The sequence below is a fragment of the Embiotoca jacksoni genome, unplaced genomic scaffold (assembly GCF_022577435.1).
Source record: "Embiotoca jacksoni isolate LCO1_2020_lvr unplaced genomic scaffold, fEmbJac1.0.p SCAF_17, whole genome shotgun sequence".
NCBI lineage: Eukaryota > Metazoa > Chordata > Actinopteri > Embiotocidae > Embiotoca > Embiotoca jacksoni.
In genome coordinates this window covers 5,114,919-5,135,975 of record NW_027185307.1, presented here as the reverse complement: position 1 = coordinate 5,135,975, position 21,057 = coordinate 5,114,919, and the positions used below count along the sequence as shown (strand labels likewise).

The window sequence follows — 21,057 nt, the reverse complement described above, 5'->3', positions numbered from 1 at the left end:
ACACAGCATCACGAGGAGTGTGGGCGGTACAGCCACATGTTGGTGCTGACCCATCACAGAAACCTGCTTTGATATGTGAAAGGTTTGCGAACCAAGAAATATTACACTTCAGCCGTCTTCGCTCGTGTTTTGAACTTTTAAAGCTCGACTCCCACCCAGCTGCTTTCCTCGTCCTGGATTTTTGATACCTGCAAATAATTTTCATAATTATGTCCCCCACGGCTCTTGTGTTTAAACAGGTGGAGATTTATTTTTTTCTCCCTGCTTTGTCTGCAATACCACCAAGGAAACAGGGGGGAGATAAAACCGGGCCGCATCCACATCATTTTTCACATTATTGGATAAAAACAAACACGGACGTCTCTTTAATTTGATTTCAACAAATGCCATGTTTTATATGGCATTGTATTCCAGGCCTAACATGGAATAATCTGATTCTCCTTCCCTGGATAATGCCATTACTCTGACTGATTTTCTCTCCTGGCTATTTCTCATGCATTTCTCCTGGCATGGCGTCATCCAGCTCAACAGTTCAGCTTTAAACCGAAGCACCTCCGGATTCCTCGCCACTTCCTCTCAAATCACATCAAGAACTTTCAGTGTGCGTGACTAATTATTTTCTCACTACCGCATTTGGCTCCAGTAAAATAATTTCTTCTTTCCCCCTTACAGTTCATCTGATATTGCTCTACATTTTTCTGAGCCAAAGGACATGTTGTTGCGGCGAAACCTGAAACATCTGAGTCCAATTCACTTCACCCACGTGGAATACTGTTATGTTTTCAGGACTTGAGAAAGGACTTGCTATTGACACTGAGTGAAATGTAATTGCGCTGTTATTGCAGCTGTCCAAGTGAGGAGGAACGCAGCCCTTTCAGGAACTCAAGATGTTTCCAAGAAGATGTTTTTTTGCTGACAGCCTTTTATTCCACCAACGCACCTTTACCCCATTAGTCCTTTCTATCATGTACTGTTACCCCTCTCCTACCAGCTCCACCACTGCAGAGGCAGATTTTCCAAATGTACAAAAAGTTTCTTTCTAAGCTATCAAATGCTGAATCGTTGAAGGTGCTGTTTAGTTTTAAAACTCAGCTGGCAAGTAAAATAAGGAAAATTACTGGTTGGTGTTTACTTAAGCAGAAATGTATGCACACAACCCATCCACTACCACCACCACCACCACCTGCCTACCACATTATCGTCCGAGCCTTATGAAAACTGACACTTGGTCAAGCCAAACTTGCGACAGCTTCCTCAGCTCGCTTCAGTTTAATTGGCTTGTCATGTTCTTTCATCAGCCAGCTCGTTAGCAGCGTGCTGGTGTTGAGGGAGATGATATCTCCATGTCAACCTCACAGATGATCAGACAACAAACACACATGCACACAGGAACAGGTTAGCAGTGTGTAGACACACGCTAATGTGGAATGAAGCTGCAACTGGTGATATTCATCTGTATTTGATGTCTTTAGCACACTGGTGCTGCTTACGTCCGTCTCTCTCTGGTGTTCTTCAGCACCAAACTGATGCAACCTGTATTTAGCAAGAGCAGTGATTTCCACTGCAGCTGATAGAGAAGAGCTCCATCTATAGAAGTGTAGTAATACAGAACAGAAAATACCAATACACAACAGTGGCCAGTGATTGAGATGTAATGAGGGTTACATTATAAATACTTCACGAGCAAGACAACCTGGTTTCATCCCAAGGCATCCATTACTGAAGTTTAGTCACAGCCCGCTGGCATCGCAGAGATGTGAACAAGGTGCTTTAAGTTTAGGCACCAAAAGCCACATGGATATGTTTAGTAGAGGAATATGGTTTAAGTTATTTGTGACATGGTCGCAGTTTGGTTAGCATTTAGTACCAAAACAACTTTGTTGGGGTTTGTAAATGATCATGGATTGCGTTACAAGATGCAGATTTATGTAAGTAACACTACATACATTGGAAAAGTTAGTTTACATGAGTTGAATAGGTTACTTCACATTACTTATGTGAAATCTATGCTGAATTTTACTTTCTGACGGACAAGAGTGCTGGTCTCCTGGGTGACTCCTTTGTTTGGCCGCCAAAACGACTTGGTTTGGGTCATGAAATGATCATGGTTTTTACGTCAGTAACATTACATACGTTAGTTTACATAAATATGCTTTTAAATATTCTGCCTTACGTAAGCAACTTACTTATGTTAGTGAAGTAAAATCCACGCTGACTTTTGCTTTCTCAGGCACTCAAGTCAAATCCACATTGACCTTTGCTTCCTCATGGACACCAACATCAGTCTCCTGGGTACAATTGTGGTGTTTGGAAATGAGAACAGTCAGGGAATGCTTAGCACAAAGTCACTGAAATATTAATAAACTCAGATAATGATATTAAAAATACCATATGACCTGTAAATGCATTAAGTGTATTTTCATCCTAAATTAGTTTTATATAATGACGTATTATTCACAGCATGCTCAGTGTATATAAAACTTGAATTATGGAGTATTCCCCTCTCAACAGGTGTTTCACAGCAGCTTTATCAGACCAGTGCAGCTGAAAAAGAGTTTCTTAAGTGCTGTTTGTCTGACGATAAGAGCTTCATTATCATAAAAGTGAAACAGAAATCCCAGACTTGGATGTTTTCAGGTGCAGCTCATTCTTCATCACACTCATACACTCTCCTGCCAGGCACTTGGACGTGGTTTTAAATGATTTTCTTTGGTAGCTGCGTCTTCAGACAGGAGAGGTTTTTTGAGCCTCTCATCATGACTCTGTGTAACAGCAGTAATTCTTGGCTATATTTACTGTGGATTCAGGCCACAGCTCATTTCTACAGTCAACACAGAAGCTTTCAACTAGTTTTCCCTCATCAGGAGTTTATTTCCCCTGTGGCAGCAAAACACATTAGAGAAGTCGTAAGAAGGTAGCTGAGCTTAGACTGGGATAACTAAACACTTTCAGGGCTGACTAACTTTTAAAAACATGTTCTAAACACACTCATTTGTCAAGAAACATTGAAACTACTAACAACCCATGATGCAACACTGTCACTCTTCAGTCAATGTGAATGTCTGCTGTTGTGAACATGTGTCGCGTCCTCTGCTTTACAGTTTTTTTCTCATAAAAATGTCCCTCTATATACAAGCAAATATGTTACTTTAAACTTTTTAAATATTTTTATAAAGTTTCTGATGTCGGTCTGGTGTATTGCGGATTAGTAAATGACAGAAAGACTGTGTGAAGTGCTCCTTTAAGGGAATTATCAAGAGGATTTTTATCCACTGGCGCAGGTGCATTTTTCAGTTCCACAGTCAGCATGCGATGCCACCTACTAACTAGCTGCTCCCTGAGGCCAGCCCAACACACAGGAGACACCACACTGTCAAACCACCTGCCGTGCTGAGGGAAACACAAGTCTGTGTGTGTGTATGAGTGTGCAAACAAGAAGGCATCGGCTGTCTTTTTGTGTCTTATCCCTGTGTATCCTGACTTGATGCAACAGGTGAGCAACGGGACGGAGACACCGAGCGGACGCCATTCTGTGACGGTGGAGACTCAGGCTCAGAAACAGCAGCAGGAGAGCAGAGATGGTTTCCAACAAGCCCAGAGACAGTACAACTCCCTGCCCCGGTGAGACATCCTTCCGCCTTTTCTTCATCTTCCTTTATTCCATCTGTCTGTCTGGACATCAGTCTGTCTCCGCCTCTTCCCTCTGTGACTTATCACGTTCTTTATGCTCTTTCTCAACCTCTTCATTTGACTTTTTTAGATTTCCATCAGTTTCTTTTCCCTCATATTTTTGCCTTTATCCTTTTTTTTTCTCAACTCTTTCTGTCACATGTCTCTTTAGCTTCCCTCAAAGTCAATCACCACAAAGCCACTTTACACTCATCTCCAGACATTTAAATGATTCTTAGCAAAACTCTTTGAATGAAATCATTTAATGTGATCACTTGGAATTATTTGACTGATATTCAACTTCATTAAGTCAACGCTGACCCTAAGGAAGTGGTGACTTTGTCCCCCTCATCTCCGATACGTCCCTTATAATGAATAACAGCTCCATTATCGTGTTTTTAAAAGGAATTTTCTCTTGGCAATCTCTTGCCTTCCACAGCTTGAGTTCAGAGCTACAAGCGGCGCTCTTCATCTTCTTCATCATCTTGTTTCCATTCTTTTGCATATTTGTCAAAAGAATGCCAATGAAACTCACCGTATCTTACATCTCTACAGGCCTGTGGGGGGGAAACAAGTTTAGTATCCCTATTTGCAGCTCCTGCAGTCGCTCCATTAAGTGTCTTTACCCGTCCTCTGAAGTTTTCTAATCTTCCTTTTACTCAAATTGTGAAGCCAGCCCCTTGCTCGTGGAAAATTTCCACATTTGAAGCTTTACATCCTGAAAGAGAAATGTCTCTAATGGTATTACATCTATCCAGTGAAGGACTGACATGGGAATTTAAAGGTTTTAATAAAATCAATTTTTTTTTTAAAAAGTATTCTCACTCTGAAAAAAATCCGATGTGAGTTTTTAGTGTTATGAAATGTACAGTGTGATCTAAGAAGCTGAAAGTAAAGTCTGATTTATTTAAGTTTTGCTGCCAGTTTAAACAAAGACAAGAACAAGTAATTTGTGTGTATATTGTACAGTATGTGTGTGTGGTCTTTTGGTTTTCTTGGCCGGAGGAACTCGGCTCTCGTGTGTTTTAGCCTCTCCCTGCACAAACACCAATCATTTCTTCATTCCGCTTTTGCTCTGCAGCTTTCTGAGCAGTCACAGTCGGGTCGATTAAAACATGTTCCTGTCCATGGCTATGGATTTGCGGTCCACATGGACACATAATCAATGTGGTCTGTATAAGCCGGACTGATCTATGCATTCCCTTCATAGGTGTTATCTGCCGGCATCTCATGTGATGTGACAGTTGCCTCGAGGCCTCCCTTCCCGGTGAGTCGCTTCTCCTGGGAAAGTTGGTCCGGCCCGGCCGAATAGCCGGGCGGGGATGGCCTTTGATATGCATTCCTCTCATAATCTCATAGCGTCTTCCAGCAACGAGTCGCATGAGCTCAGGCTTGACGCTTGACCCCGGCTGAGGCTTTTCAGAGCTCATGTCTCGCCACGGCTCCTCATTAAAGAGCTGAAAGTCTCACATCTCCAGATTAATAACCACAATTCCTTCCAACCGCCTCTCTTTCTGGAGCCTCCCCATCCTGCCCTTCTCCTTCAAAACAGGAAGCCTGGGCAGTCAGCCGTTCAGCTGAAAAAAGGGGACATTCCCTTACAAAAAAAAAAAAAAAAACTCCAACCCAAAGAGCTTCCAGAAGAAGCCATGGTAGCTGGTTATCTGATGACGGCCAGGCTTAGCTGGCTGTCTGGGATGTGAGGATTGGAAGAGCACTAATGAAGGCTTGTTGTTGGAGCAGGATTAGCGGTGACAGGCAACGGAGGGCGAGAGGGGGCCGGGAGAGGAACGAGTGTTTTAGTAGGAAGGAGAGACCGCTGATTAGCCTGAGAGGGACGCACTCACACACGAAAATACACACACACACATGAATGCCGTCAAGATAAGGTTCTTAGATGCGGCCTGAGAGAACTGCCAGTAGCTCTTCCATCTAAACACGCAGCTAGTGCATTCCTCAGCATGCTGTAAAGAAAACATTATTCCAGGTTTGTAGACAATTTATTTGTACAATATAGAAACGATTGTTCCGTTGCCCATTGGATGCATTTGGGGCTTTTCCCTAATCATTTTGAGTCGGTGCGTGTGTGTGAAAGCTTTTTCCTCCCTCTCATAAACTCTGATTCTTCCCAGCTGTTTTACAGAAACACACAGCGGCCACACATTTTTGTGTGAGCCAACTTCCTGGCTTTGTTTGTTATTTTCTGTCATTCTAAATTTACCCCACTCTTTGGCATGATTTATTTTCCCATCTCCTCCCTCTGTAAATGTAACTAATCTACGTTGTGACATGTTCTGGCGCAGGAGTCGTGGCGATAAGAGAACCCGATACCCCAACGCATCAATCACGATTGCATTCCTGTGGAACAATGCCATCTCTGCCCTCGTCTCTTCGCCAACAATCTCCCCCGTTTTCTCTTGTCTGCTTTAAAACCTAAAAGGTCGTCGTGGAATCGCAGCCCGCCGCCTCGTGCAACAGGCGTCCGGGGTTTCTAAACGAGCCGCTCCCTCGTGAGCGGTGCTGGCTGCTCTGGAAGCCAAGTCGGGGTGTAAAATGTATGGCTGCTCGCCCGGACAGCAAACCCCAGATATGGAGCATGTGGTGGGGCTCTCTCTGCAGTCTGTCCCTACATCTGCCCCGTCGTCAATTACCCTCATACTCACACACGCATGAAACACACACAGCGGAACAAGACGATATGTTTGTGTTGCTCATGAGCAGCGCTTAAATGCATACATATTTGTCCACACGCGTAAATGTAGACTTACAAAGGCCCGCACGCTCCCGTTACGGCACCATGTACTTCAGCTCGGTCTCGTAGACAGTGTGGACCACAAAGGCTTTCATTAGTCATACTGGAGTTGTGGGATGCTCGTCACACTGAGTTACACAGAGATGATGATAGAAAACACATATTTATCAAGAGAAAGCTAAATTAAATGATAATAAAGAAAGAATGCATTCATAATTTTGTAATATTCACTTGAGAATTGCATTGCTTGGAATCCATGAGCAGGATTTATGTTTGACACGCAGGGTAAATGTGAGCCCTGGCGTAGGTATCTGTGGCGCAGGTTTCCATTTATACTTGCGATGGATTTCTCTGTTTATCACCACCAAAACACTGGATTCTGCGGTTGTGTTTACAGTTCCTTCGTGGCACACATCAGTGGTGGGTTATCCATTACAGGACAGGAAGGAGTTACATCCTTGCAACAATATTTCACTTAGTTTTGTTCTGAAAGGGAAATTTCTTCAGTACAATCAATGTGTTTATTTGAATTTAGCCGTACAGATCAGAGGCCACAGCGAGCACAAAGTTTACAGAGAAGACGACATCGCCATACGGGCGTCACCGCTGCCATTTGAATCCTGAAGGAGAAAACACAAGCAGCCAATCACAGTTCTTTTAGTCTCCAAATGGCATCTGTAGTGTAAACGTATGGTTACTCTTTTGAATGGTGACAACACATCAGCTCCGGGTCATTTCACGGTGGCTATACACAGCTGGAAATTATACAATGTTCTCGGATTGTTTTAATCAGAAGGTTGTTGTTTTGTTGTTTACATAATGTTTTTTTCTTATAGGTACGCGAACATTCTCTAAAAAGATTTCAAGATCTTTTTAGAATGTTACCACAAAATATTTGTATGTTTTTAAAAAAAATATTTTATCCTGTTCTAATAATAACATAATGAAACAAAAAACTGCGACTGACATTTTTAAGAATCAGGGCCTAATGTTCTGACAATGTTATAAAGAAAAATGTTAAGAATGTTCACCCCAAAAGGTTTTCCAGAGAGCATTATCCTGCCTTTCAGAAAACCATTCTGGGAACAAAAAAAAAATTGAAAAACTTCCCACTGAAAACACCACAAGAACATTACATAATATTATCAGAACGTTTTTAGACCCAAAACAAATATCTGTAATTAAAGCATAAGCCCTAAATGTACAACGATGAATCAAGCTTTAGAGGATTTATGTTTTTATTACTTGTAAGTAATTCGATCCAGTTCCCTTGTTTGACTTTTAGATTTTAAAAAAAATACTTCCTCGGAAACAGAAAAGCAATGAACACTGAACACAGAATTATTCTGTCGTTCGTCTCATCCTCTCTGGAATGAGATTCAGCCCGAGAAGAGGTGTTTCGTCCTAAAAGCATGTCGGGTCCCTGTCTCCCTCTGCAGTCTTGTGTTGTGAACTCAAAAGCCTTTTAAGCACCCTGTGGGTCAGAGGGATGTGAATGGGATTTCTCTTTGCACCCTTGATGCAAAAGACACTGTCACAGGTCTCCCACTGCACATAGGCCCTAATGGATCCTATAAATGGAGGAGCAGACTTAACAATTTAGCCAGAGACCTAGCAGTTTTCCAATGACGGCTCTCCAGGCCCAATGTGTGGTGGAAAACATGCATGTGCATTCAATTTTTTTTTTTTTTTTTTTTGTATGAGAGATAATATGTGTGCATCTTGGCCTCTCCTGTCAATGTGGGGCCTGGCAGGGAGGCTGAAGAAGAGTAGAAGCCGGATAACGCCGTGAGGCCTGCCATTACTCTGTCTGATCTGTAAGTGCTCCTGTCTGCATCCCCAAAAAGGAGTTAAATGGATGAAAGCAGCCATTTTTCTCAGGGAGGTTTTAACATTTGTGTTTGTTTACAATGTGGAACTAATAGTGCTGTGGGCGTTTCTGGCTTCCGCTGTTTGTTTCCTGTCGCCTTCATGTCTCCATCTTTATGTCACTGGATTCACTGTAATCATGCAGCGGGCTAAAACTGATCTGCTCATGTTGCTTTCAATATCTGAATTGAATACCACGACCACAACCCGCTTTTAATCTCGCAAAAAATGTCCCCGCTGAAGAGCATTTTCTTTTGAATTGCCCTTCAATAGTGTTGACCTCCAGCCGCTGGCGAAAACATCCTTTTATAGCAGAATGTACTGTCTCTGTTCTCTTTAGATTCAGGTGGCTCACTTAACTGACCTCTCCACCTGTGTCTCTGTGTGTTTAGACAACCTCGTAAGAACCCCAGCACGGTGTCCCAGGACTCGTGGGACCAGGTGTATGGGCCAGCAGAGGGAATCCCAACATCTAAGGAGAACCCTCGCTACTCCGGGGGCCAGGGCTCACGCAACGGCTACCTGGGAACGTCCAGCTTCAACGCCCGCGTCCTCTTAGAAACACAGGAGCTGCTGAGGCAGGAGCAGAGACGCAGAGAGCAGGAGGCTAACAAGGCCCGGCCGCCTCCTGCACCGGAGGCCCCCAGCAGCAGCAGAGACCCCGCTCAGGCTCCTGGCTCTGCCCCGGTGCAGGCCCCGCCTCAGACCAAGGGCCCCTACAGACAGGACGTACCCCCGTCGCCTTCTCAACTTGCTAAGCTCAGCAGGCTTCAGGGTTCGGAGAAAGGAAGGCTGTTTTATTCCTGAGACAGTGAAACGGAGGCGGGGAAATGAATGTCGGTGGGAGAACGAGACTCTGAGCCTCACAAGCATTTACAGGGAAAAATACCAAGAGGGAAACATGATATTTGTTTGGTTGTTTTTATATATTAAAAAAAACTGAGGTACAAAGATTTTTATGGGACTGTTGTTATAAAATGTTAATATTTAAAAGCAGATTTTTTTTTTTTTTAATGATACGAACCATGATCCTTTGTAACTGTATCAAAAACAATTTCAGATGTTTTATTGTCCAGAATCACGATCGTCTTAACTTTGTATATAAGTGCCTTTCAGTCCACTGATTGTTCACCTTCTGCAGGCATCGGCTCCATTTTTTCACTCATGATCTGCAGTTTTCGACCCATCCGTCCGTCACATTCAGTAAAGCAGAAGTCGATCTGTTTGGGTCATCGCAGCATCTCACAGCAGTCTCACCTGAACCTCATAAACTCAGAGACACAGTCCAGGCATGTTCTTGTACCATCCGGGTGCTGGCAGGGATCTTAGTCGATACCATGCTTGTGTGAATGAGGCTTATTTTTGCTGTTCATGGGGACTTTAACCAGCAATACAGATGTGTGAGTGTGTGTGTGTGTGTGTGTGTGTGTGTGTGTGTGAGAGAGATAGTGCTGGCAGGAGCTGACATGTCGTGACAGTGTGGAGGTTAAGGAGCTTGTGTGAACTGTGGAGTCAGTGCTTGGGTTTTGGACATGAGCGCCCATCCCCCTCAATTCAGGGCGATGTCCCTTTTGGTTTCAGATCCAGCACGTACTCACAAGCTGTATCCTTTTCCCATCCTCCTCTTGTATTCAATATGATAATCCTGAATTCGCTCTTCCTCTTTTCCGGCTGCTTTATCTTCTTTTTTCTTCTTTTTTTTCCTCCTCACATTGTCACGCTCACCATCCGGAGCTCTCAGTGGAGGAAAAACAGCTTCAGATCTTCTTTATTCCTCCTCTGCTCCTCCCACCCAGAGAATCCAAGCAGTATAAATGGGGTCAGGTCTGGGTTATTAATTAATGGGCTTCATTAAAAATGAATGTGCCCCCTTTGTGTGTGTTTGTTGTCATGTGTGGCGAGGAGAGAGAAACAGCGCCCTTGCCAGCGTGGCCCCGACCTCTCCTAGGACGGTTTGGCTGTAACCGAAGCCTGTTGGCCTTTAGGTGTCTGCGCTGTTCCTCACTGAATATTTCATCAGGGTGGGAAACCACATCGGCTCTGCAGCGGGTGGCTTCAGTGTGGGACTGACTATCCGTGGGCCAGATACAATGGAGCTGATTTTGTTTTCCTTCATGATTATGTCCATTGATAGAAAACCACTCTGGATCGTTCAATCAATATTTAGTGGTGTATTTTTCAAAATGTGTGTGTGTGTGTGTGTGTGTGTGTGTGGGTGGGTGGGAGAGGGGGGCAGGGGGGTGGGGGGGTGAGACCACGCGTTCTTGTATTTCCATACTTTTAAAAAACAAGAATTTGTTCTTCAGGTTGAGGACAAGTTTGACAATGTGACAATTACTTTTGAGTAGCAAGCTGTTTTTAAAACTGTTTTTATGCACTCAAGAAACCAGGTTAAGAGAGAAGCAGTTATACAGCTAACAGGACACTGGTGTAAATCTGACCAGGTAATCAGATTTCTCCTCTACCATGTCCATTCCCTCCTTCTTTTAACTGTTGTAGTAGCAATACAGTATACTGCTTTGTGATAAATGTGTTCAAAATTTGACCAATAGTTAAATCGTCTGCAGTATAAACTTGTGTAGACTTAAAGCTACTTTGTGTCCGTTTCAGTTTAAGTCTCGTTTGAATACAGGGATATATCATATTTATAATGCTATTTAGTGACACAGCTATCACATGGATATTGTCCCTGTCTAAGATCAGGCAAATTTGGAGATGTACAGTAAAAAACTGATGAGAAACCCATGTATGCATATGCATGGCAGAAATGAGCTTAGCGGAGAATGCTGACTGCAACCTGGTTTCTTCAGTTCATGAAAACATCTTATCTTATACACCTATCAGCAACTACTTTAAAAGTCCCATATTTTAACTTTTTCCAGTGTTTTACTTGCATTCAAGATATCATAAGAAGATAATGTTTGTGGTTTTAAGAACTAAAACCCATCTCAGTATAGTTTTACTCCTCTCTTCAGCTTCTTAATGGAGTTCTACCAGGAGCAGTGTGTTTCGTGTCTGTGTCATCGGTATCAAAGACCCTCTCTTCTGATCAGCTGACACTTTTCTGAGTCCAGACCAACAGGTTTTCTGAAGTCATGTAGCCCGCTAACTCCACGACGGAATAACCGCTCTGTGTTTTCTGAGATAGAAGAAACATTGGGTGGTGTTAAGGACGTGTTGGGTGTGAGCTTTTGACATCACAAACCTAAGAAGTCCAAACGTGCTGAAAAGGAACTGTGGGTATTTCTCCTTTGACTGAACGTTTTGACGCTTTGACAGTATTTATATAGCTCTGAGACCTGCTTTATAGTAAAAAAAAAAGAAAAGGAAATCTGAATTGATATGTGACCTTAAAATCCTAAAAAGTAAAGTCCTAACGTGATTGTAGTTGTGTTTTCTTTTCTTTTTTTTTCCATTTCTAAATATTCAAATGAATTCGCTCCCCTAAACTTGTGTTATTTCCTGAGCCCTGAGTTTAGAGTCAAGACTAGAATTAAAACAATCATCAGATCATTGCGACTACTCGACATTCATTGGTGAGAGTTCAGTGCACCACAGGAGGTTAATGCTCCTCTCAAGTACACACAAATGAGTGTTCTCACTCATGTTAGACTGCACTTGTTTTGCTTATTTGTCTCCCTATTTTCCAGCGTGTGTGTGTAGATGGACATGTGTTTAAGTGTCTGCACACGGTGCCAGTAAATGGATGCTCCAATATGTCTATGAATATGTCTTGGCAGCCATATGAACCACTTGGCTGCTGAGTGGGAGAAGAGCAGAGGAGTAGGAGGTAGCGAGAGGATGGGAGGCCTGACCTTGCAGATGATTCAGTCAATGGAGGAATCACAACTATTCCTCAGAGTCTGCAGTACAAACAAGAGGTTACCGCCGAGGCAGCGCTCCCTTTCACCATCTCCTCGTTTTATTCTCCACATGTATCTCCTTCATGTGTCTGTCAGTTTTACGCGTTTGTTATTTTACTGGGGCAGAATATCCGGGTCTGGTCTGTGCCGATGAAATGTGTGTGTGTGTGTGTGTGTGTGTGTGTGTGTGTGTGTGTGTGTGTGTGTGTGAAGGGGGTGGGGGGGGCAGCAGCTGTTTTAACTGATGTTTCATGTCTCATCATGAACTGGGGAGGTGCCTGCAATATCTAACGAGTTTAGTTTTTTTCTCCTCATATGCAAATTTGATAATATCCCATAATGCACATTTATTATTTGTGTTGTATAATTAATGTTTGCGCGCCGCCTCTGTGACATATGGATTTTTCCCATAAAGCTATTGTTCCAGGGGATTTTTTTTTTTTTTTTTTTTAAGTCCTGGGAGAAATGAGAAATATATTGTTATTGTTTTATCGTGTTTTTATGGCCATCCTTCATCTTGTTTTATTATCCACAATATGGTACTATGCTGGTAAAAAATGATTAATATGTAAACACCGTACAATTTCCCTTTTTACAACAGTGTATCATTAAGAGATGTTTCTGCTGTCCTCTGTACATACAATATTTTCAGTGAATAAACTGAGGGTAGTTTCAATCCTTGTAACAATAAGTTTCCTTGATGGTGTTGCTTTAACTTTCATAAATGGTTTATCTTGTCGCTAACACACTAGCAGAAGGAGATGCATAATTATAGGAAAGTCGTGAATATGTTGCTGCTGCCATATTCTGCACAATATTCATTCCAATATTTCAACATAAAACACTGTTCAACTTCCTTTTTTTCATTTCTCTTTCAGAGGTTAACACATTTGAACCAGGAAAACTTGAAGATTGTCTCTTAGTCATCTGGTTGCCAGATCATTTGTCATGCCTTCAACAGCTACACATTAAAAAAGCACGAGAAGAAAAAACAGGGGTCTGAAAAAAGGCAGGATTTCCTGAGCAGTTCCTCTTATCACTATACTTCTGCTACAGCTACAGCTATACATTAGCTGAAAATGTGGCTTCCACATTTTTATGAAGGAGCAATGACAGAAGAAGTACAAAGAAACACATCCTCTCTGTCTCCTCATCTCTTTAATCTCCATGTCTGATAGGTCACTGTAACCGCTGGCCAGGAGGTTTCGCCTAGAGCTGGCTTAACTTCTAATAACATCCTGTGAAGACTCTGATGCTGAAAGACAATAGTTAAATTTATGATGTTCAACTCCCGGGGAAAGGCAGCTTTTAGAGAGGCGCTGGCCTGAGCAGGAATCCTGCCAAATGTGCCTCATCCTGAGGAAGAGAAAAGCTTTTAAAAGAATCCGTCTGGTCAGAATGGAAACATACTAGAAAGCACATGCATCAGGGGTAAAGACATCCACTCGTCTGTATATCACCTTTGGGGATACAAGTAGAATTAAGGGGAAGAGGGAGAGGGGACTAAACAGTGGAAATTTGCCCAGACTGTGAGAGGGCAGAGAGTGGCTTTAACCCTGAGTAATACCTCGAGGAGCAGTTTGAAAGCACGTCTGAAGTAACTCTGTTCTGAACACCCCTGCTGAGACACAGTCCGTTGCCTTCTATATTACCTTTGATTGAGGGTCAGAGGAGCAAATGGAGAGAAATGATCCTGCATTTGGTCCAGTCTGCCTTTACAGTCGGATGCTTTGTAGAGGTACTCAGCAGTGTTTCAGCCTTCACCTTGGCCACATGTAAAGAGCTTTATTAGACAGAATCTTGGCACACGTTTTGTAGGGTGTTACAAAAGTAGGGGATTGTCTTTGACTCCTTCTATTTTCCAATCCAACTCAGCTGCTTCTTAATTTGGTTTGAATTCACCTGTAAATGTATGCGATTTAAGTTGAGGTGATATCTCACGTTGTTTCATTATGTGCAGATGATAATCAGTTTTTCTCGGTACGAGGGGCAACCAAAAACTTCAGACCATCACAGCACCGTGACATGACCTTGATCAACATCAGTACCTGTGTTGCACCTGTTTTTGTGGCCACTTGTGTGTGCATTTGCAATGTCACAATGGGTTGAAACTTGAGCAGAGAACGGACATCAGACTTGGTGTCAAATTTTTGAGGAATAGAAAGAAGTCACACGGAGCCAAATCCAGTGAGTACGGGAATTAGATAAGTACGACTGGGTTGTTGTGGGCGTGAAACTTGCACGTTCTCAACACGCTGTGACGTTGGATAACAAAAGTGTCATTGTGCCACAGTTCAGGTCGTTTACACCAAATCTTTTTTTCTTAATGCCTCAGAACTTCACAGTCAAACTTGGTGTTGACAGTCTGACCACGAGGGATGCATTTCACAGTCCATGACACCTCGAAGGTCAAAGAAAAGCCACCTGGTTGCGCTTCTGATGACCTGATCGGCATCCTTCGGCCTTTGGCAAGGACGTTCTGCCTCTTGAAACACAAATGCCACTTAACACACCTCGCCCAGCTCATTGCCTCATTACTGTAGGCTTTCTGACACATTGCAAGGGTGAAAATTTGATGTGCCCTCTCTGCTCAAGTCAATGGTAAAACATGCAAGTACCAGTGGTCACAAAAACATGTGAAACTCAGGTGCTGATGTTAATCAACACAGCCTCCCGCTGCCCATTACCGTGCTGCACTGTTTGTGCGCAACAATAGCCGTCTTGGAACTTTTTTTTATCCAAGAGTGCTCAAACAGAGTGAATGCTGCATGGAGAGGGCAGCCTTCCACAGACACAGACATAGTTCTACATGTACAAGATCGTATCGACAAACGTTTTTCCTTTTATAGATAATAAAATATTTCTGTCATGATTTGTGGAAATGAGTAGAAGGCCTGTCCAATAACGTCACCACAAACTGACATCACAGACATAAATCCATCTGACATATCTATAGAGCTAATCTAAAGCCATCAAAACACAATAGGTTTCCTCCCAGCATGATACACCACGCAGCATGTAACCTCCTCTGCTGTATCGGCTTGCACCCTTCACACTTTGAAGCCTGAGGGAACAGTAAAGCTGTCTGTGGCCCCGCTCTGCCCGGTCATTACTCACACTGAAAGAGCTCTGCTGAGTCTTTAATATCTCTCCTTTTGCATTCCCTCCCCATCATAATACTCCATAATGAAAACCTTCAGCGATTTCCAGTGATCAACAGCAGACTCTGTCATTCGGCCAGTTTGATTTCATTACTCCACTCTGTCCTCTTGACCCGTGCAGGCCAGACCAGTAGACCCCTGTGTTGGCAAGTGCAAGCGTGTTGATATGAGAAGCAGATGGGGTTCGTGTGAACTGTCGGTAGATAAAAACGTTTGTGTCTAGGGATTGTGGAGATTTTTTTTTTACCCTCTTTTCAAGCTGGTGAGTGCTGAGTCTGAGTCACCTGTTTTGGGTTGAAGAACCTGCTTCTCTCTCTGATCCACCACCCGCTGCCCCACTGGGCTTTCAAAAGCGGAAACCGACTGTGTTGTAGGAAAAGCTGCGGTCATAAATCTCAACAGATGCACAAGAAAAGCCAATTGTGGGAGGGTGACATGAATGCACGCACACAGACACACATACCTGTAGGTTCTTCCCGAAAGCTTTGGGCAACATCTGGCAAGTCTGTGTTCCTGAGGAGAGGATGCTGTCTGTAATGTGTGGGCAGAGGAGGGAGGTGGGCTAATGTTTGTGTGTGTGTGTGTGTGTGTGTGTGTGTGTGTGTGTGTGTGTGTGTGTGTGTGTGTGTGTGTGTGCGTGTATTGCTATCGTTGTGTGGACCAATTTTGGTTAAAAAGTGTATTTATGAGGACTCACTTTGTGAGGACATTTAGGATGGTTTTCACAACTTTAAAGTGCAATTTGAGGGTTAAGACTTTGTTTTAGGGTTAAGGTTAGAATTAGGGTTAGGGTAAGGTATGGGTTAGGTTAAGATTAGGATTAGGGTAAGGGTTGAGGTTAGGCACTTAGTTGTGATGGTTAAGGTTAGGATAAGGGCTAGGGAATGCATTATGTCAATGAGTGTCCTCACATGTATAGAGAGACATGCATATGTGTGTGTGTGTGTGTGTGTGTGTGTGTGTGTGTGTGTGTGTGTGTGTGTGTGTGTGTGTGTGATGAACTAGCTTACTGAAAGGATGACCAGATGACAAACAGAGAAAGCGGACTGTGTTTACCAGAACAGCCTCGCCTCCCGCTTCGTGGGAGAAATTTCAGTGTCAACTGGAATCCAAGCACTTTGTAGAGCCAGATATTATTTGAAATGGTTGGAAAATGTTTCGGGCCAACAAGGCCCACTGCTTGACCTTTAATAGCAGTCAGGGATGTGGTGTTGGATGAAGCTTACTGAACTTTAAAGGCTGACATAAATTTGAAGGAGTTAAAATGTCTACTTGTAATTTTTCCTATTTTTCTCGTATGTTACAATAATACTAAATTGATTCAAGCTGTGTGATGGGAGTGACTTGAGAATAAAATACACTGCGAAGTCAAGAAAGTCATATTTTATGAACACTTTTATGTCCATTTGGATTTATTCTTGATAAGTAAGGAAGTTAGTTCTATTTTTCTGCTTTAGAAGAAGAAACCAGCCTGGAAGGTTGATTGTGTGGTTGTCACACTCTGATCCCCAAACATGTGGGAAGATTTGAAAGTTTACTCATTTCAACAATCAGACCATCTTAAAACCAGCCAACACAAAAACAGCACTACAAGTATCTATGGTTTTTTACTTTTTATTTATTTATTTTTTTTAATATATTTTGAGGAACTGGTTGAAAGGAGCAGTCTGCAACACAAAAGAAAGTGCATTCTAAGTAAACTCCATGTACACACTGTACATACAGATTTTTACCTGGTTGGACACTTTTACAAAATTGACTTTACTTAATGTGCTTAAAGTATCACAAGTAAATGTAGCTATTTAAAGTGTTCCGTATGACTGTCCAACATTAGATTATTATTCATGCAATGTAAAAGCAGGATTTTAAATACTTTGTAGAACTGAAATAAATAATTATTTTTGAATAAATTTATTATTTTGCAGATTATTTGATTTTGAAAATACTAAGCACAACATGACAGCTTCACAATGCTTCTCATGTCAAACCAACAGTCCAAACTTCAAAGTCAATAAAACTGGAACCAGAAAATACAACAAAATGTCACATTTAATCAGCTCCTTATATGTTTTGTTTATCCAAAAAATATTTTTTGCAAACTAACTAAACTAAAAACAGCAGAAACATTTAGTGCAGTAAAAAGTTCCCTCTGAACGGTATTAAGGTCAAACTCCAAGGAAATTAAAAAAATACAAGTAACTCAAATTTGTACTGTAAAACATTTGGTCTCAGTGTACCTTTATAATCTGCTGGTATTGCTTGAGAGGCTGAACAATTTATTTATTTGAAACTACTGAACAAAGTTGAAATAAATGAGGGTTGTTGCAGTTTCAGGAAATGTTGTCTTCATTATGTCTTTTGACCCGTTGAAAGGTCAGCTTGTGTTCTGGCTTGACTTTTTTATTTGGTCCTGGAGTTGTTATCCGAGACATTTTTGTTTACCCCATCAGCAGATTTGTGTTTTAGTACCGGCACAGTTCTGCAGACTAACAAGGCCACCCAAGTGAGAAAGTCATTGATTTGGCACATTTACATGTTAATCATCAACTGGAAGGTCACAGTAGCCCTCCAGCTTATCTAAAGCAACATCACTGATCCCTGTGCACACCGTGAAATCAGGTCTCCTCGGCCTATAACAGAGCCCAGCCTGGTTCCATTAGTCCTCTGATAGTCCTCCTCTTCCTGCACCAATCTGATCTTAGGCCGTTTCCCGTCCTGCCACCCATGGAGCACCACGCACTGCCTGGGACCGGCTCCAGCCCCGAAGGCGACAGGAGGAGAGGACTTCCCCACAAATGACGAGACAATCGCGATAACAAGTCTGCACATGTGCCACGAGTCACCGCCTTGTAAAAGCTCCGGCTTGATGTTTTACTCAAACATTTTATTTACGCTCCAGCGGGATTTGAGGTCACCGCGAAACCTGCAGCAAAGTACATGAAATGGTCTTTGGGGTTTCTGCTTCGGTTATGATGCAGCTTCATTACACAGAAAAACGGTGTCATTAAAGTCTTCTGGAGCCTGAGAACTGTTCGTATGATAGCTGCTTCACTCTGCTGTAACTTCGGCCTGTAAAACTGCTGCTGCTGTTTGTTTCTGTGACAAACACAGGCTGCTGTTAGCCATATTATCTAGGAAACAGAAGCTCGTGGGCAACCATGGGCTGTTCCCTGGTGCGCTGCATGCAAGGTAATGGGTCCTGTCATATTACACACACACACACAGGTACATTGGGAACCCTTTGCTTTTCAAGTAGTCCGTCAAAGAGCTGGATTGAAAACAGAAGGTGTTCTGAGGGCCGTTTGATTGGCGACATGTGTTGAAAGAAACCGTCGGGAATGGCAGAAGTTCCTTTTTCTAGCACAGGGAGCCTTTGATTCTTCACAGAGCGTCTTTGAGGCATCTGTCCTGCACACAATGCTGCTCACCCCCATTACTGTATGCAGGCCGCGAGAGAGTCAGCGCAAGTTCACTGCAAAGATAAACTGACGGTTCGCCGGCAAGAAAGTAAATATAAAAGCAAATGAAATACAATTTCATCTTGTTGTTATGTGTGGACAAGGAATTACACATACTTGACCGGCTTTGAAATGGTAATGCATTGTTTGAAGTATTCTGGTAAACAAAGTAGCACAACAAATGCAAATATGTGCTGTGTTTTTGATCTCATAATAATCTCTTCCCCCAAATTCAGGTTGTTTCTGTGTTTTTCAACATCAAATATATAAATTATTCTACTGAGTCTCTACTTGCGCGATAGCATCTATAATTAGTATTTCCATCCGTGTTGCTGCTGCTGCTTTATCCACCTTTAGCTCCAGAGATGATTGTGAATCTGTGACGCGGTTTGTGGCCTCTGACACCGAACAAAGCCTCGTTCTCCCGCTGCGAAACAACGGCGGAGCAGTTAGCAGCTGCCGTTCTAACATCCCTTGCAGTGAACATATACAGTGTTGTCATTCATGTTGACATTTCATTTGTTTGACGTGACACACGCACATTAGATCCATGTGTACTTGCTTTGCCTCGCCGTCCCGGGTAATAAAAGACATGGGGCTCCGGCGTTGCTTGGTATTTATGGATTTATGGATTTATACAGAACATCCCAGGCCGCACGTTCTGTTGGGGGGAACAGAATGGCTCCAGCAAAGCGTCTCCGTTGAAAATCTACATGGGAATAAATCCTATAATCTCCCCCCAGTTTGCACACCAGACTGGCTGAGAGCAATTACTCTGACAAAGAAAGCATTTTTTTCCTTTCCTTCTCTTCCTCCTCCTTGCCTTTTACCATCCTCTCTTCACTGTGTCAAATTAATCCTCTGAACTTTCCTAAAGATCTTCGTCTATTCCCTTTTTTCTTCTGCGAGTGCAGCCACTCTGTGGTTTTTTTTTCCTCCTGTCTTTTTCAGATATGGCACCCCGGAGAGGAGATTGCCTTCCGAATGAAACAGCTGTCAAGAATTCCCAATGTCTCTGCGCACTCTCTCCCTCTTTGTTCTATCTGACCCCTCCCTCATCTCCCAGCCCCTCTCTCACAGAGAGAAGGAGAGGCAGCCACGCAGAGGCCTTATCTCCTCTCTCCTCTCGGTGGGATCCTCACAGGTGCTGAGTGAAGGGAGCATGGGAGGGTAGGGGTCCCCGAGAGGAACAGGGAGGCAAGGAGAAGAAGAGGAAGAGTGGATTAAACAGGAAAGCTGAGGTTCTTTTTTGACGAGCAGCAGGAGGGGGAGGCGGGGCGGGCCTGCAGATTATTTAATGATGTGGGGGGTGGGGGCCGGGAGCCTGACACCTGTGGGGGGAGTGCTCAGGGAGGGGGTGGAGCTTGCGAGAAAGAGGGCGACCATCTGTTGCAGTCACAGGCGATGGAGACGAGAGGCATCGGGGGGCCTTCAACCCAGTCCAAAAATGTTAATGGTGCGCCGCTGATGCATATCAAACGCACATCTGCGCACGGAGCAGCATTTGCGTCCTGACTGTAAATACATGATTCATTGCTATCCCTGCACGCTGCGGATGTTTGCTGTGTGTCAGTGATTAGCATTATCACCCTGGCCCGCTTGATTTTATCCTCGACGTGATGCCGAAGGTTCATTATTGTTTCATTATTGTATTATTGATTCTTCCTTTAATTGACCTGGTAGCATAAATGCCCCCAAACCAAACAATCTATACCCTAAGTGACTCTAATTTGATTTTTGTTTTGTTTTTGTTTTAAACATTAATCTGAATTTGATTGTAGATGCAGTGGAGCAAGGATGATGAATTGTTTGTTTTACAATTGCTGCCATACGGCAAGGTTACAGAATTTAAGTTTTGAAAAGAAAAAGTGGGTTCAACATACTGTACAGAGACACGGTGTTAGTTATGAGCAAGGTTATTATCTGGATAATATGTTTGCATTTCTGTGGTTTTATGTGTACACCAGCATTAATAACATTTCTCACGAGAGGAGAAATATTAAGAAAAGATGAGGACACAAAGGAAGGGAAAAAATATGACTGTACCTGCATTTCTGGGCCCATAAAGATGCATATTTCAGATAATCAGACAAACTTTGCTAATACGATAAAGATTCTGATGTCTGGATACCAATGTTAATGTTATTTAATGAATAGAAGTAGGTCTGTTCTGTGGCTGGAGAAACATTTAGATTACATTTACGGTTGTAGATACGACTAGCCACATATGGGTTGAAGAGACTACTTTGGAAAGGTTGTGGTTTGGTTTGACACTGAAAAAACAC

General features: G+C 42.9%; 1 protein-coding gene across 1 annotated transcript in view; it reads left to right on the top strand.

Moving 5' to 3' along the window:
• Nucleotides 1-10,490, top strand: part of LOC138199320 (partitioning defective 3 homolog) — a 362,202-nt gene extending 351,712 nt beyond the window's left edge. Inside the window, exons 23-24 of the mRNA XM_069151329.1 lie at nucleotides 3,494-3,621; nucleotides 8,683-10,490. Of these exons, the coding sequence (XP_069007430.1) occupies nucleotides 3,494-3,621; nucleotides 8,683-9,097 (543 nt within the window). The 3' untranslated portion in view covers nucleotides 9,098-10,490. The remainder of the gene's footprint in view (nucleotides 1-3,493; nucleotides 3,622-8,682) is intronic.
• Nucleotides 10,491-21,057: the final 10,567 nt, after the last annotated feature.